This window comes from Larimichthys crocea, chromosome XVII (genome assembly GCF_000972845.2).
Source record: "Larimichthys crocea isolate SSNF chromosome XVII, L_crocea_2.0, whole genome shotgun sequence".
In the NCBI taxonomy this organism is placed as follows: domain Eukaryota; kingdom Metazoa; phylum Chordata; class Actinopteri; family Sciaenidae; genus Larimichthys; species Larimichthys crocea.
The window spans coordinates 580,020-605,640 of NC_040027.1; the positions used below are offsets into that span (position 1 = coordinate 580,020).

General features: G+C 39.5%; 2 protein-coding genes across 3 annotated transcripts; one reads left to right on the plus strand and one right to left on the minus strand.

Moving 5' to 3' along the window:
* Nucleotides 1-204: 204 nt before the first annotated feature.
* gtpbp3 (GTP binding protein 3, mitochondrial) lies at nucleotides 205-15,559 on the plus strand. Of its 2 annotated transcripts, XM_010734454.3 has the most exons (11): nucleotides 205-550; nucleotides 1,277-1,530; nucleotides 2,403-2,489; nucleotides 3,300-3,382; nucleotides 3,765-3,884; nucleotides 8,366-8,438; nucleotides 9,434-9,577; nucleotides 11,750-11,915; nucleotides 13,923-14,053; nucleotides 14,356-14,542; nucleotides 14,805-15,559. In XM_010734454.3, the coding sequence occupies exons 1-11, from the start codon at nucleotides 492-494 to the stop codon at nucleotides 15,034-15,036; spliced, it is 1,536 nt and encodes a 511-aa protein (XP_010732756.3). In that variant the 5' UTR covers nucleotides 205-491; the 3' UTR covers nucleotides 15,037-15,559. The 2 variants fall into 2 exon arrangements, with proteins under 2 accessions (XP_010732756.3, XP_019127882.2); XM_019272337.2 differs by lacking the exon at nucleotides 2,403-2,489.
* Nucleotides 15,560-19,034: 3,475 nt separating this feature from the next.
* Nucleotides 19,035-24,515, minus strand: plvapb (plasmalemma vesicle associated protein b). Its single transcript, XM_010734457.3, has 9 exons — nucleotides 24,066-24,515; nucleotides 23,712-23,888; nucleotides 23,146-23,227; nucleotides 22,298-22,499; nucleotides 21,984-22,203; nucleotides 20,882-21,031; nucleotides 20,543-20,671; nucleotides 20,032-20,118; nucleotides 19,035-19,403 (listed from the first exon to the last, which is right to left on the minus strand). Exons 1-9 carry the CDS (start codon nucleotides 24,267-24,269, stop codon nucleotides 19,395-19,397), a joined length of 1,260 nt encoding a protein of 419 aa, XP_010732759.2. The 5' UTR covers nucleotides 24,270-24,515; the 3' UTR covers nucleotides 19,035-19,394.
* Between the last annotated feature and the right edge of the window lie 1,106 nt (nucleotides 24,516-25,621).

Below are 25,621 nucleotides of genomic sequence, written 5' to 3' on the forward strand. Positions count from 1 at the left end.
TCTAATAGATAGATAGATAGATAGATAGATAGATAGATAGATAGATAGATAGATAGATAGATAGATAGATAGATAGTAAAGAGCAACGGTACCTACACGGATAGGATTAAGTGGCGCACAGTAGGCGGGACTTATTTTTGAATGACAGGTTCTGAACAAATCAGAAACCAGAACCTGCCGCTGTTGTGGAAAATACTGACCAATCACAGTCAACAGAGGGAGCACAGCCTCACCGTGGTAAATGTAAATGTCAGAGGACTAACGTAGTGAAGTGTTACTGTACACTAAAGCGGCTATAGACGATACATTGTTTCTGTTTAGCTGCCAGTGCAGTCACAGTCACAGGTTACTCCAACATTAGCGTACAGTGGCATTAGGTAGACACCATGATGTCAAGGACAGCGCATGTTTCGCAGTGTCAGTCTCTAAAATCAGCCCCACGAGAAACAGCGAGTACACGAGACGTTTCGTGTTAGTGTCTTGTAATAACCATGCTGCCGTCTGTTTACCATGGCGTATGGAGAGCTGCTGTCCACACACTCAGGACAAGGTTTGTTACCTAATCTGTTTTTTTAGCGTATTTTGCTTGTAATAGATATTGACTGAAGAGTGAAATCTTGCAATTGAATGGTTTCTAAGGTGATTTAAAGGTGTGATGTGTAAGATTTATTTATTCTATGAACAGAATATGGCATACATGGAATATTATATCCATAACTATGTCTTTATAACTGCATAATCGCCTGTTTTCTTTACCTTTGAATGAGCCTTTTAGATATACAGAGGAAGCGGGTCCTCTTTCATGGAGTCCACCATGTTTTTACAGTAGCCCAGAAGGGACAAACCAAACACTGACTCCAGATAGGGCTTTTCATGAGTTTCACAGCCACCATAATTTCTCCTACACAACTGAAAGGAGACGGTGAGGGGAGGGATATTCAATCTGCTGTCTGCAACCTAACTGGTAGATGACACTAAATCCTACACACTGGACCTTTAATGTATGCTACTGTATTCTGCAGCCCCCAGACCAACTAAAGGCAGTAAATGTTGAGTCAAGACAAAAATAAATGAATTCTTCAATGAATAATACTGATAGTGTATAACATATATAACAGTATACTTTTTTGATATTTTGTTATCTGTGTCAGTTTTGGAAATCCAGAATGTTTGTCTCTGTAATAATATAGCGAGCCTAAACATATTAGGCTATTACAGTTAACTATAGTATAATTAGAAGTTACCGAGTGTCTTACCCTTTACTCATCTCCATCAGAGGAACGCCACCTTGCAGACTCCTGTCCACCGCTCCACTGGCTGATGCTGAGACCATCTTTGCATTATCGTCAGGCCATGGCAGGTGTGGGGTGGCTGTGGTACGCACTAGTGGTCCAGCCTCAGCTACAGCTCTGAAGCATATGGCTGGGCTCACACGCAACCTGCCTCCTCCACGCACCGCCCTGTTACGCAGCATCACACACCCCCAGTCCAAAGAAGTGCTGGACCGCGGACTTGTTCTCTGGTTCCCAGGTCTGTTCCTCACACATTTCATTTCTTCTTCACATTTCTGTGCTTTTCAATGTGGATGTAGTCTTTTACTTCACATCATGAGCTGGTTTTCTTCTAGGTTATAATCAACAAAAGACAATATTATAGTATTATAATATAATGTGAGATAATGCTAGCGTAGTGGATGTTTTGTCTTGCATCAGATATTTATATGTTAAAGGAGCAGTGTGTAGGATTTAATGGCATCTAGCATTGTAGTCGCTGATTGCAGCCACCTAACATCACCCTCTCCTCAAAAAACACGATAGGCCCTTTGTCAAGCCAGTTTGTCTGTTCTGTAAGATTATGGCTGTTCAACGTGGTTTAATCCATGAAAGAGCCTTTTATATCTGCACAAAAGAGTGGATCCCCCTACAGTGAGGCTATTCCCAAGTGTTGCAGCCACCGTAGTTTTGCCTACATGACTGGGAGTGTGAGGCGAGTATTATTCAGTTGGTTGCGAGGTGCAGCCTCACCGCTGGATGCCAATAAATCCTGTGCTTAGGAACTTTAAGGGAAAACATGAATGCTAAGCATTACCTATCTAAAGCAGGTTTCAAGTGTCTGCATGTTCATTTTTATACTCTAAATGTAATATTAAGGATGCTCTGTTCGTAGTAAATGGGCTAAAACAGGCCACTTTCTCTTAATGTCATTTGGACTTACTGATCTACAAGCCGGAGCTGACCCGTTTTTATCTCTTAATATCTGAATTCTGTCAGTAGCATTGGCTTGTAACAGCCCACGTTTAACGTAGGTATTCCTAAACATTTTGCTCCTTGCACATGTTTAATGACTAAAGGATTTTGGATATTTACACTATGTTGCTGTCTCACATGTGTTTACGTCGTCAGCTCCTCACAGTTTCACAGGAGAGGACTGTGTGGAGTTCCACATCCACGGTGGTCCTGCTGTCATTACTGCTGTCTTACAGGCTCTAGGTAACACACAGATTATGAGATTATTATCATTATGAGTATGATACGGCATTATATAACTTCATAACATTATATAACTTGACAAAAACACAGTGTCATATGATCACTTTGCAGGCTGTTATTATGTCACTTAATAATCTTTTCAATCTGTAAAAATATTCAACACATTAACTGTTCGAGTCATGTGACGGTCCATCACTGTGACTTTCAAAAGGAAAACTGACTGATGCCTTCCTTTTCCTAAGATACTTATAATATGTGCTTTGGCAAGCGTGGCATCCTACTGTGACAGTATTGTACTGCAGTTCTCACATTGGCCTTCCAGAGGGCAGTATTGTATAAATCAGAAATGGGAATGAACGCTTGTCTCCAGTCAATCTAAGGTTGTTACTAATTAGAAATTATTAGATAGTAAAATATTACAATGTTGTACAAGGTGTTGCTGAATAATTATCATTTTTAAAACTGAATGAAAGGTAGTGACAATGTTTAAAAGATGATAACTAGCCAGTAGAATGTAAAGAATATTTTTCTCTAGTTAAGGGATCATGACCTCCATTTGCCAAATGCTTTTGTGCTCACTATTGTCTCTTGTTGATGAGGCTTGAAAAATGGCTTTGAGAACAATGAAAATGTCACCTCTTTAACCTGCACAATTGTGCCTGTTTTCACTCCTTGTGAACCTTGAGTGACACGTTGACCCTGCGTTTGATCCTCCTGTGTTTGTGTGTGTATGTGATGCGTGCCCACCTCGTGCCTCATACATTTCTTCATGTTTGTATGCTGTGTGCGTCTTTTGTTTGTGTTTCTCAGGAAGCGTGGCTGGCATGAGGCCTGCTGATGCCGGAGAGTTCACGCGGAGAGCCTTTCAAGCAGGGAAACTGGGTTTAACAGAGGTAGGTCAAGAAGAGCGTGTAAGAAACGTGCAATTGGGATAAAAAGGTCAGAAATGAACATGGATTTCAAATTTGTGAAATGTCAACAATGAAATTTCTTTTACATATTTTGCCCTTTGAAGACTTCTTTCATTTGGTTGTCAAACATGTATGCATGAATAAATCTACTGGGCTTCTGTAAACTGATTTTTTATTCATGCTTACATACATCATCACATGTTCATGAAACCATATAATATAACCCTACTCAGTAGATATGACGTCCACACATAATGTTTGAGTCATTCGGTTATTCAGAATGAAATCATTAATGGTACAAATAAATGTAGATAGTCAAATAAAAAATGTATAGCAATCATAACTAGTACAATGCTCATTGAAGGTGGAGGGGCTCGGGGATCTGATCCATGCTGAGACGGAGGCTCAGAGGAGGCAGGCCCTCAGGCAGATGTCAGGAGAGCTGGGACGCCTTTATCAGGACTGGAGCCACAGACTTAAACGGGTAGGTCGACTTACAGTGCAGATACAGGCGGTGTAGACACTTTGATTAAAGGCAAGGTGATGTACAAACAAGACTGGCACTGTGGGCTTTAAGGTGTAGGTGTGTGGCAGGGACTTCTTAGTCTGATCTTAAATTGAGCTTGAACACTCTCATTTTTCGGGTTTGTGTTGGTTTCTTAAGGTGCAGATTACTTATTTTGCCTGTTGTATACAATAGCAAAACTAAATGTATATTTTCTTGATGTTTTGAGAAATAAGAATTTCACTAACATCAAATTCATCTGTAGTGTAGAAACGTGTGTGTGTGTGTGTGTGTGTGTGTGTGTGTGTGTGTGTGCGCGTGCCTGTGTGCCTGCGTAATGATCCTCCAGTTTCTACATGGTAGGCTGCACATCTCTATTATTCAGTAAGAATGTGTTTGCTTCAACACGACTAAACCACCTTTGTACCTTTAGACCGAGCCAACCCTAACCTGACAGGTGAACAGGAGGCCCTAAGATAGTCCTCATGAGAAACAATTTTCTTTTAATTCAGAGTTAGTGTGACGGCAGAAACAAGCTGAGCTCCTCAAGTTCTCCCCAAAGAAACTTTGTCCATGTTTGTCTTTGACATTTCTCTGAAAACAGTGTTTTGGAAAGAACCTGCACACTGTGCTGTAGGGCAGGCCTCAGTAGTTTCACATTCAAACAATGCTTTTTGTTTTTTGTGGCTGATGGATTAAGTTATGGGAATATGAAGCTTCCTGTTTTGATGCAGCTGTAGTACGTGCAGCACGTGTTTCTGTTCGATACTGACACTCAAAATACTAATCTGTATGGCACATGTAGATATTTATCTTACATTGTAACCAGGACTGGAAACAAGGAAAAGCTGAGAACAATGAAAAGGATGAATAAAATGGAATAATAATTTGATTTATTTTCACTTCACAGATGGGAAAACCCATCCTGGTATTAAGATAACAATTTGATAAATTATTGACACTTATTTTTGCTGGTATATTAATTGATCGCATTTTTGTAAAAGAAATATATATATAAGTATAGTGTCCAATTCATTATTGACCTACTGAAGGTTCAACATTCTTAATTTGTTAAGACTGTCTGTACGCTGCGTTGTTTTATTATGTGATGACTCAAGAGGCTGAAGAGATCAGGTCAGTGACTCTGCTTAGAAAAAGTGAAAAAAAATATATGTGTTCTCTCTAATCCAGCACTGTGAAGTGAGTCAGTGCTGCTGAGAGACGTGGTTGAGCTGTTAACTTGGACATTAATTAACATTTAAGGGCACATATCTATTTCTTGAACTTAAGATAAATTAGAGTGGTGGAAGAATGGAACATATACTGAACTGCTTAATAGCAGACAGTATAGTAGGTAGATATAGAGAGGTATGAGAGGTAGGCAGAAGGTCTTTGATTTGAATCAGCAAAGTGATTATGAATGAATGAATGAATAAATTAATTAATTTGCAAAGTGATTTGTAATTTCTTACTTGAGCCAACTATTCAGAAAGTTACAAATACCTACCAGTATTTTGTGCTTATGTATTGTAGTTTAACATTTGTTAAAAACACTTACAAATAAGTGTATTACCTTGCTGTGATGGCATATGCGTTCTTTCTTTTTTATGTCTAATCCTGACAGGTTTTGTTTTCACATCTTGTTGAGGCAGGTCATAAAAGCAGGTCACTGACTGCACATGACTTCTTAAACTGAATGGATGCATGCCAAACACGCCTCTACTGTGTGAATGTTTTGAAGAATATAGACCAGTGATCTTTCAACACTTTGGCACCAGATCTGACCAACCGGTCCAGGTGGTCTCCCTTGAGATACTCTGCTAAGCTGCTTGTTGGCAGTTTTCTCAGAGTGGTTCCTAGAAGCGGTTCAAGCTTCCGACTATTTGGAATTACATTTCTGGGAATCCAGGTTATCAGAAGTATACCATCTGTATGATGTTCGGGGTCAAACTGTCATTTGATACCCAAACAATGCATTTTTTTTAACTCTTGGCTTCCCACTTTTGTGAATGGATTAAAGTATGGGAATCTGTGGCTTCCTGTTTTTGTGCAGCCATACTACTATTGTGTTTATGTTCTGCAGTGTCAATCAAGATACTGATTGGTGGAGGTTTTCCCCTTCTATTTTCTAGATTTGAATTCATTTTAAAGATGTGGTGGCGGTGTAAAGTGGCAACATGACTTTTATTTACTGCACCTGATTTTGAATTAGTGGATGAGTAGAGGAGGCCAATTAAATTTGTATGTGTCTAATGTTTATATATTACATAAAGATAAAAAAAAACTAAATGTGGATATGTGTGGATCACAGAATCAAATCAAATCAGATTTTATTTGTAGAGCCCAAAGTCACAAAGTACATTTGCCTCAGAGGGCTTTACAATCTGTACAGGGAGTGACACCCTCTGTCATTAGACCCTCGATTCGAGTGAGGAAAAAACCTGCCCACAAAAACCCTTTAACAGGGAAAAAAGGTGGAAGAAACCTCAGGAAGAGCCACAGAGGAGGGATCCCTCTCCCAGGACGGACAGACGTGCAATAGTTGTCGTGTACAGGACAGATCAACACAAACATATTGTACAATTACGATGACAATGAATTACAATGAATGAATGCACAGCGGCAGCAAATCATCAACTAACTATAAACTGTAATGGAGATATGGTAGCAAGTGGTAATATGTGTAGTGGACGTCATGCAGGATCACAGCAGCAGCCACGATCCACGAGAACCTGCTGGACGATAGAGCACAGAAACTCTGGGGAAGAAGTTTAGTTAGTAACATGCATTAATGTGACTGTATCGACTACAGATGGTGAGAGAGAGATGGTGTGTGAGAGAGAGAAGGAGAGAGTGAGGGAGAGAGATGGTGTGAGAGAGAGAGAGATGTTTCAGTAAGGGAGATGTGACTGCATCTTCAACCAATACCGTGCCTGACTAGGCATAACCCTGAAAGAGAGAGAGAGAGAGAGAGAGAGAGAGAGGAAGGGATGACTAGAGCCAGCCCTAACTATAAGCTTTATCAAAAAGGAAAGTCTTAAGTCTATTCTTAAAAGTGTTGACCGTGTCTGCCTCCCGAACCCAGAATGGTAGTTTGTTCCACAGAAGAGGAGCCTGATAGCTGAAAGCTCTGGCTCCCAATCTACTTTTGGAGACTATAGGAATCACAAGGAACCCAGCGTCCTGAGAGCGCAGTGTTCTAGAGGGGTAATAAGGTATTATGAGCTCTTTTAGATATAATGGTGCCTGACCATGAAGAGCTTTGTAAGGAGAAGAATTCAATTTTAGATTTAACAGGTAGCCAATGCAAGGAAGCCAAAATGGGAGAGGTGTGATCTCTGATCTTGGTTCCTAAGATAGACTTACTTACTTACTCAATGAGCGATGGGTTACCTCCGTAAACTAGGCCTGTTTTAGATACTTCATACTGAAATAATTAATCAACAGAAAAGTAATCACTAACATTTTATTGTGATAATCAAGAAATCATGTAGTGCAGTGTTTCTCAAACTTTTTTAATCCACATACTACCCCAGAAATTATCAGGTCCTCCAAGTCCCACCATTATGGCTTGTGTTAAAATACAGCAGCATATGCCAATCCTATTCAGCTATGGAGAGTTTACATAGCAGAGATGTTGATTCCTAATAAGAACATTACTTATTGTTGTCCTGAATGTGACTGGGTCAAGAACCAAAGCTAATTGGGTGGAAAAGTGGTACTCCTGACCCGCACTTATTTCTGTACTGAGCCACGCTTGTAGTGTTTTTCAACAGTTTTACCTCTCCTTACTATCTTTCCATCACATTTCATCTTGTGAATAATTGTGGAAGCATGCATGCTTGTGAGACATGCATGTGACTCTCAGCAGGCTAATATTGAAACAGAATATTAATGAAAATGAAAATTACATTCCAGCTATCTCCTAGTATTTTGATTCTATAAAATAATATACATATTTGGTAACATTTCTTATTTAATTGAAAATATATATTTCAGAGATTCCGCCAAGTACTACTTCAGCGAGGTTGTGTACGTACCATAGTTGGAGAAACTGTGATTTAAGCCTTTCATTAAAAATAAATACCAAATATTTGCTTGTTCAAGCTTCTTAAATGTGAGGATCATTCTAAACTGAAAATCTTGGCTTGTTGGTTGACCAATTTATCAACAATGAAAATAATTATAAGTTGCAGCTCTAACTCAGAGTAGCTGTACCACAAAATATGAAGTAAAAGTAAAAGTGAGGGTGTTTACCTTTTTTTTACTTGCATCACATGTAATATATGCATGTCAGCAGGAACGGCAAGATAAATTGTACTGTTATTGTACCATTGTAATTAGCTGCCTGTCACTTGGATTTCCTGTTCACCTTCAAATACTTACAAACAACATGTAATAATGTCACACTCATTTCAGCCTCTGCCCTTCTCTCCTCTGCTGCTCTGTGTGTCACACAGTGTCTGGCTCATGTTGAGGCTTTCATAGACTTCAGTGAGGATGAGCTCATCGAGGACGGGGTCTTAAACCAAGGTACGTATACACTTTGTCCTCTAGAAAAATAACAGGACAGTCATCTCCTGGGCTTTCAGAGGGAGGTTGGGCGGGGGTAGTCAGAGGGCTCTGTTTCTGTCTAAGGAGAGAAGAGTTCAGCTGGCTTTTCCTGTTTGGATCTTCAACTGGCCATCGAGTGTTTTTGCTGCACTGCAGGGAGAAGCCATAGACATCAAACTGCTCAAAAGACAATTTCCTTTAGGAAGTGTGGAGAGAAGGCCAGGGGGACAGTATAGGCATTCGTCTTACCTTCAAAGCCAGCTTGTCACGTCGCTCACAGGAATAGTGCTGTCAGCAACACCGTGCAATCCAACTGTTGTCTCTGTGCCCAGGTTTCCCATGCTCACACTGTGTGTGTGTGTGTGTGTGTGTGTGTGTGGATGTGGATGTATGCATGCATGCGAGGGATGTCCTCCCCTGAGTCTGTCGCCTGCTGTCTGGCACTGGCAGAGCTCTTCAGGGGCCTCAGATGTTGTGAAGCTTTGACACAATAAAGCCTGGGAACTTCTGTTTGTTTTGGTGGCACGGAATGTGGGCTCACGCCTCAGAGTGGCAAATAATAATAGACTCATTTCCAAAAATAGAAAACCTGGCATAAACGCTTTCCATTGCCACCTGCAGGGAGCAAATGACAGGTTTTATGTCATATCTGTAAGTTTTCTTATGTTTTATCTTAGGTCATCCCAAGTTAGATTAATTGATGTACTTGACTCAATAAAGGTTTCTAAGAAGTTTACCGTTTTCGGGAAAAATGACGTATCGTCGTTGCATTGTATTGTCAAAAGCATTTTTCCGCTTTAGTCACGTGCGGAAAGAGACAGGTCCATGACCCATTTTTCATCCAGACGAAGGGTGTCAGACACCGGAGGACAGGCCTTTTTCCTTCAAAGGACAGAAATTCCTTTTACAAGGCCATGAAAGTGAAGTTGAACGTGAAATCTTCGTCATGTCCTCTGCCCCCGCCCTCAACACAGTTGACAGCTCGGTGTGTGATCTGCAAGCAGAGATGGAGCGACACCTAAAGGATGAGAGGAGAGGCGAGCGGCTACGCAGTGGAGTCCAGGTGGTCATCGCAGGAGCCACCAATGCAGGGAAAAGCAGCCTGCTGAACACACTTTGTAAGCGAACCAAGTCACCCAGCACACACACACATCATGAAGGGATTAAGATTAAAATTTACTATGTTTTAAATACGAAACTATGTTGATGGTTTGGGAGGGGAAGAAGGCAGCATCTGTCATACTTTAAGCAGCATGGACTCACTCATGGTGAAACTTGTATTATTCATTAAAATAAAATATCCATACACAGAAAGTATGAGAATTATATTTCCTGGACAGGACATGGTTTAGGAGGAGAGACAAATCTAGATACAAGCAGCGGTCTAACTTTGAAATAAGGCTGTATAAAAGTAGATATTGGGGTTATTTTTTTAGAATCGAGCAGAACATGCATAGAACGGAGCAAAACCTGTGACATAACAATCTCTCTGGAGGCTCCATTAGTTGCTGTCCTGGAGCTTTCGATCAAATCGCACGTCTTTCTCAGCAGATGGAGTTTGCCCAGTTGTCACTTTTCTGAGAACGTGTGTGTGTTGTATGAATGAAAACTCCAGCTACTGACAGATCTTGTGCTGAGGTTGCTTTATCAGCTGCTACCTCTGAGGTGTTTTATTTTCCTGTCAATGTTTGAGGAGCCCATTTTTTCACATGAAAGGTGACAGGAAGGTCTATCCAATTTATGTACGTTTTATAACAATAATCTCTTCATCACACAGGAATGTAAGCTAATAATCACAGCTACACACCATCTGTGACCTGCTCTTGGCTCTTTACAATATTCTTTTTTTTTTTACCTTTTCAAGCTTTTTTTCTGATAGAGACAGCTGAAGAGTGACAGGAATTCGGGGAGAGAGAGACAGGGAATGACATACTAGAAAGAGCCACAGGTCGGATTCGAACCCTGCACATGGTGCGGCTGCTCTACCAACTGAGCTAAATGCCTCCCCTACAATATTTTGACTGATAACAGATTTTTATTCCTTCCGATTTTGTGTCTGTTTGCACTCCAGACAACGTTGGAGTCACAGTCTGCAATAAATTGCAACTATTTGTATATAAATACAGAAGTAAACGCTCATTATTTTTCACATGAAATAAAATTTGCAGCGTTTCAGTTTTCTCATTCTAAATGAGTTCTTCAGCTGTGTATCCACAGCCTTACGTAGCGCTTGTTGTTTATGGGGGTAAGGTTGTGTGATTGTTTAGGATAATGTATCCTTAAATCATCTAAAATCACTTTAAATAAACTGCCTAGAGAGGACACTTGGCAGTGTCTCCTCACAGCTTCCTATCAGAATAATGGGTGATACATCAAACTTCAGATTAGATCCTGTTATTGTTTCCTTTTCTGATTAGTCTTCTCTGCTACCCGGGCTCACACCCGGTCAGCACAGACTAGTAATAATGAGCTGCGAGCGTTATTTGACGTGGGATACATACGTGGTAAGACTACGAAGTTCCTGAAGAAAGCCTTAAGAAAGGATGACTGAAAATATCTTCTATTGTGTTTGGACAGTGCAGAGTTTTTTAAAATGAGACCTATTTGTAGAGTGCAAATGTTGTATCAAGTGGTTGATACTACAAGGCAATATTGGATTATCACAGAAAATACACACACTGTATGTCAGCTAATGTGCTTAAAAAACAAAAAGAAAATAGCTTGAAGCAATTTAGAAATGATGTTTGGAATACAAGTTTATTGTGGATGGCAGACTTAGTAATAAGAAATAATTATTATTATTTCTAAATACTAATAAACTTCTTTGCACCTTATCTACCTATCTATCTTGTGTGTATCTTTTTAAATGTCCTTGTCCCACTAATGGGCACCTTGTCTCTTTATGTATTTTTATTGTATTTAAATATACCTGGCTGCTACAATGACCTAATTTCCCTTCAGGGATTAATAAAGTCATCTATCTATCTAATTAAAATCTTAATTTTATTGTAATTAAAAATGGTTTGGTTTGGTTTGTTTTTAGAAAATGACACCAGCTTCAAGAAAAAAAAAATTAGAATAGAGTTAGAAAGGATATCTATTTTTGTAAAAACACTATAAACTATACCTACTATACTATATCTGCATACTGCAGTATATATACTTAGGATCAGAGACAGAGAAGGGAAGTCGGACATAGACAGACTAACACTTTGTTGGTTTTTGTATTTTCATGGGATTTGTTGACAACAACATTAGGCAACTTTATCCTTTAACCTTTTAACACTCAGGCCAGAGACCTGCAGCCATTGTGTCTCCCATCGCCGGCACCACCAGGGACGTTGTAGAGACAGCGCTGGACATCGGCGGGTTCCCTATCCTCTTGAGTGACACAGCCGGCCTCAGAGACAGTCCGGACCTGGTGGAGAGAGAGGGAGTCCGCCGAGCTCGGGAAAGGTAAATATTCAGATATGGTAACTGAACTCTGTTTTGCTGCTTTTAAAATTTTAATGAGACAGACCAAAAAGTCTTTGGCTTCAGCTACAGGATAGTAGTACATGTAGAGGACATGTGTCTAGAGTACAAGGACATGCTGCTTCAGTGACTGCTCACATATGTATCATATAACACAGAACAAGAGCCAGGGGGCCGATGGAATATGTCCTTGAAAACAAAGGAGGGAAGAAATAAGTCATTTGTTTCCCCTGTACATGCTACATTTTTGTAATGTCTATGTAACCTTCACAGTTTATATTAGTGCTGAGCCATGGTTATAAATACATGGGACAAACACTCTCAGGAGGTTACGTAATGAAGAGCCTCTTTTCCTCGAGTATTTACCATTAAGACATTCTTCATGTGTGGTGTTGAGAATGGACATATACGGCCATTCAATGACAGCTGCTTCCACTGTTTGCACAAGGCAAGAATAGCAGCACTTGTAACACTCGTCATCGCTGATTTGTCATAGACGAACAGGCAAACAGAAGACACACAGACACATCCATGTAATATTGATCAGCTTTTATTCACATGTACTGTGGCATGTTTCATTATGAGGTGGTCTTAGTGCATAAGTCTAACAACACCTCATCTTGTTTCCTCAAGCAGTTGATGAATAGGGTGATGTAACACGACAATTAGGTGTTAAATCACTGCATGTACAGTTGGGTATTCGATATGTCAACATCTTCTTCAATAAACATAGTTCTAATGCAGCTTTTTACATGACGTTTAAAACAGATATTGGTATTAACTTTATAAAACAATAGAAGGATCTCATGATGGTAGAGGCAAAGAGCTTTCCCAAGACCTTTGCAAAGAGCATTATTGAGCAACATAGCAATGGCACTGGTTACCGACAGATTTCTCAACTCATGATGTACCAGGCAGAAGAATCTGTCGCCGTCCACCAGGACGATGAGGGTCAGTTGATTCCAGAGGAGGAACATAAAGGTGTTGGACTGGCCCAGTCAATTACCAAAACTTAAACCTAATAGAACATGGAAAGAACTGACGATCAAGATACACCAGCAGGCCGCCCTCAATCTTCAAGATTTAAAAAATCCTGCTTGAACACTGGGAGATTAGTACTTAGTGCAGGAAGTGTCTTTTAGCTGTCATTGCAAACAAAGTCTTCTCTACCAAGTATCAAATAAATTTAATTTAGCATGTTCAATATTTTTTTCCTTTGTCATTCCACCTTACTGCACATAACCTTTTATGATTTATTGAGTTAATAGCAGTGTCTGGTCGAAATTTCATATGTATAGCTGTGTTGTAAATACGTTTAATAAAGAAAATGTTGACATGTTAAATACTTATTGCACCCACTGTATATTGAGACCAAAACCAATGAAATTTGTTTAGTGGCAGAAAATTTAGGGGGACTCACTGCACCTTTTTAATATGTATTAGATAGATGTGTTTATAAAATCATGACTATAGTCTGGCTTCAAATATACCATTTTCAGTGCAAACATTTTGTAATTCCTTGACTGTTTGTTTAAGTTATTTGGGCGACCTGGTGGCTCTATAGGAAGGGTGGGCATTTCGTGTTCAATAGGGAACTTTCTGTGCAGTGAGCAGGTCAGAGGCTCGTGACCTGGGTCACTACAGGAAGGACGTGGTAAGTACAAGCATCCGTTGCTGCTGCCTCACTGCGGGACCAAGGTGCAGGAGTGCACAGAGTATATAAAACCAAGTGCTACTAAGATATATTGTAATAATGTAATATACTGTAATGTTTGATGAAACACAACAATAGCTAGCAAAGCCACATATTAATTTTACCTGGGACAGTTGAATGAGAAAACTGTGAATTAACTATATAGCATCCTTTTAGACAAGAATGATGCCATAAAAATAACAATAATAAGATTTTAAGACATCTGTGTGAACTTTTATTTCGATCGTGTGAATAATTCCAGGTCAATAGTGAGTAGTCTACTTCTTTTTTTCCAGAGTGGAACAGGCAGATCTGACTCTGGTGGTTGTGGACTGTGCTCATCTCTCCTCTGATGCACAGCAAGCTGCAGCCTTCATTCAGGGACACCTCACAAGCGTCCTGCCCACCCAGGAGCAGCCTGAGTCAGGTATGGCCTCTTCTGCTTCTGCTTTACCTGGACTTTTAGTGAGGCTTGCAGCCATATTGTATTTATTAAGACTTCAAGCACAATAAAAATAAATATGCACGATAAAGTAATCATCTGGTAAAATTACACTCTAAGAGGCATAAATCTTTTTTCCATCAAACCTTGAAATGTTGCTCCGTTTGCCCTTCAGATCAAGAATGTAATTTATTATGACACCAGCTGCTTGCTCACAGCTCCCATCTGGGAAGTTAGAATTAGAGTTAGAGTCATTAGTATTGATCTTCCTTTCTTTCTCATCACAGTATTTCCCACAGACAGGTTTCTCCTGGTTTTGAATAAATCTGATCTGTTGCCTGAGGAGCAGAAGCAGAAGCTGGACAGGGAGCTGCGCTGTGTCTCTGGGCTACCTCCTGTTTGTTTGATCTCATGTCACACCAATGAAGGACTGCAGGACTTCCTCACAGTGCTGCACAGCAGTGTCAAAACTCTGTGAGTTGCTGTGATTTACAATGTTTTGATGTATCCGAGCTAAGACTACATACATAATACATTTAAATGTTCCATCAGAAAGATTGATTTCTTATGCTGGACCTCTGTTGCAAGAACTTAGTAGGTCAGCATGTCAGCAAAATCCTAAAATCTGACTATTGATCTTGTTTTTACCATTACTATATTAAAAAATCCCAAATAAACACAAAAATATAACTGTTTGATTACTCTGGTTCATTTTGTTCTCTAACTTCCTCTTTAGGTGTGGCGACCCTCTGTCTGGTGCCCCCACCCTGACCCAGGCCCGCCACAGGGCCCATCTGCAGCAGTGTTTTGCGGCCCTGGCTCAATACCAGCGGTACCGCGACATGGACATGGCTCTGGCAGCTGAGGGTGTCCGGTTGGCTCTCACCAGCCTGGGCCGGATCACTGGACGGGTCGGGGCAGAGGAGATCTTGGATATCATCTTCAAAGACTTCTGCATTGGAAAATAGTTGGATGGGTAGCAGCAAAAACATGAAATACACGTGATAGCCTGCTCAAAGAGGAAGGCTGCATTCTTGTATGGTCCCAGAGTATCAGTAAAGCCACAGCCTCGGCACCGTGCCAGCAGGCTTCGAGGCTCAGCAAGAGTAAAAATAATGAAATTCGTGTTCTTGGCTGCAGGATCACTCTGCTCCCCAGACACAGAAATGTTTGTTTTCTGTTGATGCTTTTTAACAGACTAAAATAGTTTGAGCGTCAGGACAGGTGCCTCAGAGGCCTCATATGCTCGTAATTTAAAAATAATTTTTGAAAGCCTTTGATAGGTGAATATTGGGCTCTTGGGTTGCAACATAACAGCCAAGATAATTAAAAATAAAGCCAGCACAGGCCTCTGCAAGGTCATGGACATAGCTGGATGTTTACTTGGACTGCTTGTACTTTTGGGGTGAAGGGGCAGGTATTATTTCAGCTGCACCTGTGTGTGTGTGTGTGTGTGTGTGTGTGTGCACACAAGGGGATAACTCAAAATCTTTGTACAATTTTGATAATAAATTCTATGACTATATTTCATTTGTTGTGTTTTATATAAACAGTTATGTGACCTCTGTGTATTCTGGCAGGCATTAGATACAGGCTTTCACATTTATTTAAGTAGCAAAAAACTGACTTGTGATCATGCGTGAATGATCCACATGGCTACTTAAAGGGCCAGTGTGTAGGATTTTAGTGGCATCCAGCAGTTTAGTTGCTGATTGCAACCCCTCACCTCATCGTCTTCCTCCTAGCGTGAATGAGAATTTATGGTGACTGCAAAGCACATGATAAACACTGAGGCCTCATCTAGAGCCAGTGTTTAATTTATTTGTTCTAGGCTGCCATATAAAATGTAGATATAAAAGGTTTATTTATATATTTATGAAAACATAACAATTCTTATTTTCAGGTGCTTATACAATAATGAAAACACATATCCTCACATATCCTGTAAGTGGAGCCCCTAAATCTTACACACTGCACATTTAACATTTAGAAAGTTATTTTGCACATAATTGTCTCTACCACCTCCTGAAGGAAATCACTCTTTAGCTGCTAAATGTGCCAGGACTCTGTTCACCAGCTGGTCACTAACTTTATCTGCCTGCTGTTGGTGCTGTGCATGCAGCATAGAGAGGCATCAAAAAGCAGAAACCAAAGCAGTTAAGTTGTGGGCTGTAAACCAAATCCAAACAATGAAAGACGACGTTCACGTCGTACATTCAACCCGCCTCTTAATACACATTTAATTCTTTGATCTATTGCTGATATACAAAATATTAAATAGTGCAGCTTTATATTACAAGCTACAATCAATCATCAGACCATAATTAGTTTCACTATGTCCCACTATGCTCTATGTCCATAAGTTATGTGTTATTTATGTTCATAATACCTTCATCACATGAAAGGTTATTCCCCTAGCATAAAATATTACTGATATCCTGATGAGCATATGACACATTGCATAACAGCCTGTGACATCAGTGTATAAATGTGTGTATATAGGTTCTCATTTATTCCACTGTAAACTACGTTTTTTAATCCATAAAGCAGAATATAACAGACATATATTATGTAATGAAAGTCAGACCCAGCTTGCCTCCTTGCTCTGTGGGAAAAGGACGTTTTTCGAGGCAATGCTCTGTGTGCTCTTTGTTCCCCTGTCAATCTGGCCTCGATCAAATATTTATGTTTCCTTGTTGAACTCCTCACCCTTCTTCCCCAGTTGGTTTCTTCTCTCCCAGTCTCTGACGACATTTGCCCTGCTGTACACCAGCATAACTGCCTGTCTCTCTCGCTCTCTCTCCGCCTTTATGTCTTTCTCCACTCCGTCTCTGCTACCTGACCTTTCCTCTTTCCATGCCGCTCTGTCAGCCTTTTTGTCCTCTTTCATGTTCTCCGTGATTAATTACAACTTGGGGGAAGTTTAAGCTAAAAGTGGGAGGCTTGCTGTTATACAAATTAGAGGCAGTAAATTTTGGAGCCTTGTGGGTTGTTTTTGAAGTAGCGCCTGATACCTTCTGGATCATGTTTACTGCAACTGTGAAATGTTGGGTGGTATTGCCAATACAATACCCAGGTTTTTTTTCTACCAGTACTAAAACATCACTTTTTTGATACCTTACTTTGAGAAAAATAAACATATTGTGGCATCAATCTCTTGCTTTGGTGCTTTGGTCCATGGTGGCACATCGTAACAATATATATGGATTGCCATGAAATTTTGTGTGAGCAGTGGTGGTCCCCAGAGGATGGCTCCTTATGACAAACCTTCATTTATCCAGTGAAATCTCTTTGCAAAATAAGCCAAATGAAGCTTAATAAAAAGTGGCAAACAAAGTTAATTTGGTTCAATAAATGAATAGCTGATGAATGAACAGTACTTTTAGCTTTCTGCCTGTCTGTTTCCTGTGTTTTTGATTAATGACTGTCCTGAATATGAGTCTGACTCAGTCATGAAGTCTGCATGTGTGTGTGTGTGTGTGTGTGAGAGAGAGAGAGAGAGGGTCTATATGTGGGATCGAAAACATTTCAAGTTAAACAAAGGATTTCCTGAGAACAGGAGGCACCCACACTCACCTGTAACATTCACATCCATCAGTGCAGTGAGCCTGGGAATTCATCTTCATTGGTTTTCTTATGTAACATGGAAGGATTTGTTTTGTCTAAATGACTACGTGATTCTTCCATGTTCAATTCAAGCTTGTCAAAAAAGATCAAAACTAACAAGTTCTCAGCGATCAGACTAAAGCAGCATTCTGATCTTGCTGCAGTTTTCCTAAAAAATCTTCAAACACTGCACGTTTCTGAACATTTATCGTTTGTTTTTTGTTATAATTCACCAAAGAATTTTAGGCATGACGCCACAGAATCCAGAATAATCACATTTTTGTTACAGTGTAAGAAATAAAACTTTGAGGTCTCAGTTAAGTAAATAATAAATCAATGACACTATGAGAAACTAAGGAAGATGAAAAACAATGTTACACAGTGACACAGAGCGACACTTATCGTGCCAGAGAGAATTTTTAAGAAAATATTCTGTTTGAAATTTTTATTTGTATGTAATCATAAGTAGTTTAGTAGTAATTTCAATATATCATTATCTTCTATAAAGAAGAGATACGCAAAATATGGAAGATAATTTTTGTTTAAAAAATTAATTCTATTTTTTAAATGTTAGAGTGTTTATAAGACCCAAAAAAAACATAGTATTACTTTTGTGTTTCCCGAAGAACCTTACATGAGAGTGAAAAAAACTTGTACTGATATATTCATATTCTGATAGGTCTGTTAAGACCATAATATCTGCATAGAGACACTGTATTTTTTTCAATGTAATATTATAACTCCACTCATAACATATCTTTAAATGAGCTTCTATTCCTTCATAAACTTTACAGTTTTACATGTGTAGTGGTAAAGAGTCTCCCGGCCAGATGCTGAAAGCATTTCTTCTGTACCAAACTGAAACCATAATAATCATAAAAAAGTTCCACGAAAGTGCCAGGGAGTTTCCACCTACAGCTATATATGCTCATCGCCCCTCATGCTTATGAAAGGAAGAGGCAGTAAAACAGTAATATAACAGCTACTATACTGTACCTGTAAAATACACCATAAAAATGCAATTAATAGACTTACGGTCTGAACTTTAACCATTAAAATGTCAGCTTTCCATCTAATTCATGTTTAATTCCTTCCTTCATATGTCTGACACATTGTGTTTAGGACTGCCAATAACCCCGCAGACATGATGATGTGTTTATGACATGGTTGTTGAATGTATTGACATCCGGACTGCTGTAGAAATTCAAACATGTGAATCACTAGGAAACATAAATGTAGCTATTTTAGGAATATTCTGTTTATAATGGACAAGTGTGCAGCTGCTGCTGCCCAAAGTCCTGTCTGAGTCTTTGTTGTATTTTTAGGACCAAAGAGGCAAGAGAGACTGAGAACAATAGAATTAATGAGTGAGTCATTTCATTTTAATTCTACTTAAACAACAGTGAGTGACACACAAGAGGAAATATTTACACCAGTGTCGTAGAAACTTTTACATTTACCTGGGTAGTTACCAAGGCTTTTCACAGCAAATGTTTAAACTCAAATAGTATAATAAAACATACAAAACTTTTATTCCAAGTAGAGCTAAACAAAGCATGCACAGTCAAACAACAGTAAATATGTCACTAATAGGGACTCAGAGTATTTACAGGTTGTGTTCAAGTGTGTGTATCAGGAATATCTACATGTCCTTAGAAAAGGCCAAATGATCAATATGGCACTCCACTGGTGCTTTCAGTTGTTACTCCGCCGGTTGATTTCATCTCACCTGAAAGAGAAAACACTGATGATTAGAATTAAATATTGATGACAGCAATAGGATTTACTGAACATCAAAATACTTGAATTAATGTGAACAATGAGAATCTGTAGGAAAGGGACCAAGAGTTTGGCTCAATCTCAGAACTCTTTGGCTATCATCCGATGATGATGTATGTTATCATCATTCATACGCAGGTATCTGTTCATAGAGATTGCTAATCAGACTGCAGAGGAAGTCTTGGCCCGGATATCCATGATCCTTTTTCCAGATGTCTGCTGGCTACACCGGAAGTCCAAAACATTAGTGTCAACACCTCACAGGGTAACTCGTCAGACGATAGGCGATGGGTTCTAAGATGGTATGCATTAGACTTTACATCAGCATGTTAGCATTGTCATTGTGTATTCACATGCTGATGTCAGTATTTGGCTGAAAGTACTGCTGAGTCTAAGAGCAGCCACACAGAGCAATGGCTGTAGATCTGCTGTCTCATCATGAAGACCACCAAAGAATTTTATTTTATTTAAATTTGATCTCTTTCTCTGTACAGTCAACAACAATGTGACATAATATGACATTTACTGTAATTGGACTGTAATCAGATTACAGCATTTATTAAAATATAAAGTTTTACCGTTGGAGTTTTATTGCTGCTAGGTGCGCCAATGACAGGCCTCTGCTGTGCGGACGCCTGTGCACCGGCAGGTCTGGAGGCGCCGGGCTGTAAAACAAATAATATGATTTCAGTGTTATTTAACATCACACACAGATAACACATTTGTGCAGTTTTGACACCGTGCAGTAATAATCAAAGAGTTTGAAATGGGAAATTCTGTGAACTTGTGACTTCTTCATAATGGTTGTTATCTTGCCTGTCCACCCATCCTGCTTCTGCTGCCCTCAGATTCCCTTTTTCTGCTGAATCCACATGTACCACCTTATCTCTGCACTACTGTCCGTATAAACAGTGAAGTAAATCTTATTTAAAAGAACAGGGCTCTATGGTTCTCATGTGCATACAGTCAGATAACCAAATACAACATATTTATCCAGATGGTCTTTAGAGAGCACCAAAAACTTTAAACAAGAGGAATTTTAACCAGTTGCATACGTAGTTATAAATAATGTAAATCCTGTGTTTTTACCTTAAAGCTGGCCTGAGCAGAGAGCATTCGTTGGAGGTTCTGAATCTCTTTATCTTTAAGGGCCAAACTCTCTTCCTGCAGTTTCTTCTGCTCTCTCATTCGGTTCTGTGCAATCAGTAATTTCTCCACCTGAACAAAACATGTACATGTTATTTTAAGTGGAAAACAACATAATGATGATTTCTCTGACACCTTAGGTGATTTAGTTTCTTTTAAAATAGATAATAGTTAGATAGTAGTCATAGTTTATGACCGGGGAAATCAGCTTATTCCATGAATCTCTATCTTGGTTCCCATTTCCCACAGTCACACATACATCTATGCACACAGTTAATCTACCTGGTCGTCATGAGTCCTTTGCTTGAGCTGCAGCTCCGTGGTGGCCTGAGCCGCAGCCTCCTTGCGGCTGCGTTCACACGTCTGCAGATCAGAGTTTAAATGTATGTTGTGTACTTCCAGACGACTGGACAAGTCTTGGATGTTTGCCACCTGGAGGAAAAAAAATCATTTATTTTTTAAAATAATAAATAAAAATCTGGTACACTTCCCATTTGATGCCGTGTTTTTTGCCGTATAGGTTATTGAAATGGTGTCTTCTAAAAAGGTCTAAAGTGAAATTACTCAGTAAAATTACTGATTACATTACTTATGTTCGATCACATTCAGACTCATTAGAGTCTGTTCACCAGTCTATATGGCAAATTGTTTTATGTATTAATGATCTTTTTTTACATTTATGTTACTGTGACATCTCACAAGCAGCCTCAGTGGCCACTTTATTAGGTATACTTGCAAAATACACAATTCAATGCAAACATGACCATAATATTTATTAAGGTAATAATCTTGTAGTTTAAATTCAGTGTTAAATATATTGCAGAGCTGTTGTACTGGATTGCATAAGTGTCCCTAACAATGTAGCCCGGAGTGTCGAACTGTGCAAATTAAAGTTTTAGACAGCGAGTCGATAAGACTTGGAAAAGTAAAATATGCAAAATCAAAGTGTAATGGAAAAGTTGTACTGAAAAGAGTTCCTGTATGAAAATAACCAAAAAGACAGAAACAAAAGAAACATTGCTTAACAGATGCTTTTGTTGCACAGTGCTATTGTGTCAGCAGAGCAACACACTTCACCTCCGCTTTGACATGCATAAGTTCGCCTCAGAGGACATCTGTCTCTTTAGCTAGATTTGTCATGAATGATGCAGAGGATAGACTTCCTCCCCTGAGAAACTGGCTTCCCATCCAATTTGTTGTTTGGAATATTCCATGAGCTTTGTGGCCAGTTTAAAGGAGTGTTGACAGAAAGTTGTATAAACTTTCAAAACTAAATCATTTCTGTACTTTTACAGATTTTGAATGCAGAAAGTTTTACGTGCAGACAATCTGTTTCCTATGCAAGAGATACCTCCTTGAATCAAACAAAATACGTTGTACTCACTTTGTTGCCGACTCTGTCTAAATACAGCTGGAACTTATTCTCCACGTCTCTGGACAGGTTGGTGCAGTTGTTTCTTATCTTCTCCATTTCGTCCTGCTGCCTTTCACAGGTGAGGTGAAAGGTCAGCTGGTGGGGAAACAGGTTGTTGATCTTGTTCAGGAAATCCCTGGTCACTGTTTTGATTCCGTCCAAAGAATTTGCAAAGTCCTCTTTGCACTTCCTGGAGTTTAAAACAAGTTAAACACAAGCTTTAATGTGTACTCAATGTTAATATTTTCAGTTACATACAGAGCATACAGACAGACAGATGGTACCTGGTGTACGTAGTGTGCTGCTCTTTCAGCATATCGTTCTCCCTGCGCAGGGTGATGGCATCCTGGTGGTGTGTGTCTCGGTCTTTGACGGCGTTGTCTCTCTCCTGGCTCAGGTAGTTAACAGTCTGGGTAAAGTTTGCCTGAATGAGATTTATCATAGCTTGCTGCTGGGCATTGAGGCTCTGCAGAGTCTTCATTTCACCTGGAGGTCAGTAAAAAACACTATTTTACACTTTTATTAACATTGCCATTTTATCTGTCTATGAATCTATTTTCCAATAAGTCAGTACTGTACACTATTACTATATCTTGGTTGCCAGCCAGACCAAAATCTGCTAAACTGGGAGCACTAATCAGTTCTCAGGAGATTCTCACTTTTTAATAAGTCTCCTGTAAATAGTAATAAACTATTAACTAAACCATCAATGAAATACTAGCCAGAGAGTTTTCATAACCCAGCAACCCAATAGTTGTTCTAGCTGATCTATTAAGTATTACTAAATTATTTATTGACCATAATTAAAGCCATTAATTCCAATTTACGTAATTTAAGTGACTATTAAGATTAACATTAGCATTATTAGCCTTATTATCATGTGGTGGTATATTCTTTTTTACTTAACTGCATTCAAACTCGATTTGCTTTACTTGAAACCATCTTGTCTCATCTTAAACCACAGACTTTAATTTGACTATTTTGTATTATATGATGATGATTTTAGACTCACTTTAATTCAATTTATCTGATGCAGTGAATGTTTATCAATAACATAATTTTAAAAAATCACACTGTTCCAACACTATCAGAGCATTAGACAAAAAAAAAGAAAAAGTATTTGAGTACATACTGTTGGTAGTGACCATGATAGGAGGCTGGATCGGAGTGGTGGTACGCATTGACATCAACCTAACTGTTCTCTCACAGTTACTCTATAAATGAAAAACAACAACAACATATATATACATATATATGTAAAGGGTGGTTCATGGTTCTATATTATTACCTTTATGACCAGTAGTGGTGGAATGTGAGCACATTACTCAACTACTGTACTTGTACTGTAGTACAAATTCGAGGTACTAACATATGACACTTTGCTATAGATTAAAGTATTTAACAGTATAGACAATTACAGACAACAGATTGATCGAGTCTCATATGGGAGGATTTTCTGCTTTTTCCAGCCACAATGCAACACAATCTGAATGCTTCCTCCACCACTGCTGCCCAACAGGAAAATGACAACGATGTCTGAGGAAATAATCATGTTGTACAGTTTGCACATTGTAAAAGCCCTTTCTTCTGTTCTCTTGTAAAGACTGTTTTTCAAAGATGATGAACAGGTGTTAAATCAACAGCTGCACGAAATTACCTGCTGCTCAGTACAAAATATTAATCAAGTCATCCACTTACTTGTTTCACTTTTAGTGCGTGCTCAGTGTTGTTGAATTCATTCTTCTCCTTTGCAAACTCTTTCTCCACAGCCTCCTTCTCAGCTGTGCGAGCTGCCAGCTGAGCTCCCAGCTCGCCCTTCTCCTTTCTCAGCTGGATGTTGTTCGCACTCAGCCTGTTGAAGCTCTGCTCCAACTCCTTCAAAATAACAGGTCACACAGCATCATCATTTGTGTATTTTACAGCTCTGAACATGTTAAATTAAAAGATAATATTAAAAATGTATATATATTATTATATATATTTGGAGTGGGGTCTTTAATACTTGACAAAACAATTAAAGGTTACTACAGTACAGTAGGAGAAATCACTCACCTCGACCCTCTTCTCCTCTGCAGATTTCTCTGGCTGTCCATAGATGAGGAAGAGCACCAGACTGACGATGATCAGAGACTGGATCAGAGAGGAAAAGAAGAAGATAATCCTCATGTAGTAACCACAGCTCTTTCCTTTGGGCTTGTGCAGGGGCTCCCTTGCCTCCAGGCCAAATTTGGCCCGGGAGTAGCTGGAGCTGTACATGGCTGTTGGAGGTGAAATGATGACAGCTGTTTTTTGGAAAAACTAAACAGGAATTGTTTGCTAAAATCCACAAGGTTTCCTTGTCTGATGTGGTCCTCTGAAGAACAGGTGCTGACGCTGGAATAAAGAGGAAAGGCCAGCGGTGAAATGTTTGTTTCTCTGTCTTCTACTGCTCTGCCAAACTGAAACATACAGGCACAAACGACATGTATGAATAGATGTAAACAATGACCCTTAGGTGTGTAAAGGGGCCATATTTATAAATGCCACTGGAGGCACACTTCCAGTCCATCCTGCCTTCGCCTCCCCTCCCTCCCCTCCTCTCCTCTCCTCTCCTCCCTCATCGACCTCTGTCACAGTTGCAGCCTCTGGTTGCACCACTGCCCAAACAATCACAAATCGTCCTACTGGTTAGAACAAAAGGAGACTGTAACAAGTGGAGGATTCAAATGAAATTAAAATCCTCAAAATCATCAAAAATACTGGCCCAGACCCCCGGTAACTAGAAGAATATTCACCACTAAGATCAACTAAAGAAAGTTTTCAGACTCAAACTGGGCCAGGTTGTTCTCCCGTAGAGGAGTGTCTCTAAGTTTTGAGCCAGGTTGTTCTCCCGTAGAGGAGTGTCTCTAAGTTTTGAGCATATAACATTTACCTATGAGGGTAATCCTCGGTGTTCAATCTATAATAATAGATAATCATGTTTTAATGTTTGTAGTAGAGTAAAAAGTACAATATCCTGTGAAATTTAGTAGCATAAGTATAAAGTAGCATCAAATGCAAATATACAAGTAGCTAAAATTTGTACTAAGGAACCGTATTCAAGTAAATGTGCTTAGTTATTTTCCATTATGATCTGCACAGGATGTAACGGAGACCAGGAAAGCTCATCCATCGGTGACACATTTAAATATAACTATTACAGATTTACTGATCATATTCCCCTGGTGGTGGAAGAACAATGTAAACCATGTAAGGAGTAAACGCAGAAAATACCAACCAGAAAACAAAAATATTCCACCATATCCTGTTCCAAGTACGGAAAGGAGTCATGGCAATGGAGGAGTGAAAGAATGAAAACAATAGGGACCTGTCATTCTTCGGGGATGAGGGAATAACAAATTCTCCCTGTAGTACTGTGCTGTTATCTGCAGGGATGACGTGTGGACCAGTTTGCTCTTCTGGGGAAGTGGGTGTGAAAGGGTAAAGGTCCTCTGAGCTGGGGTTTTCCTGCTCCCCATTGTCTCCCTGACAACCTGTCCTCACCGGGAAAAAACTAATTTATGACGGTATGTCTGAGTGACAGAAAATGAGTGCCTATCAGGAGTCAGGACAGACATTGGATCAACTTC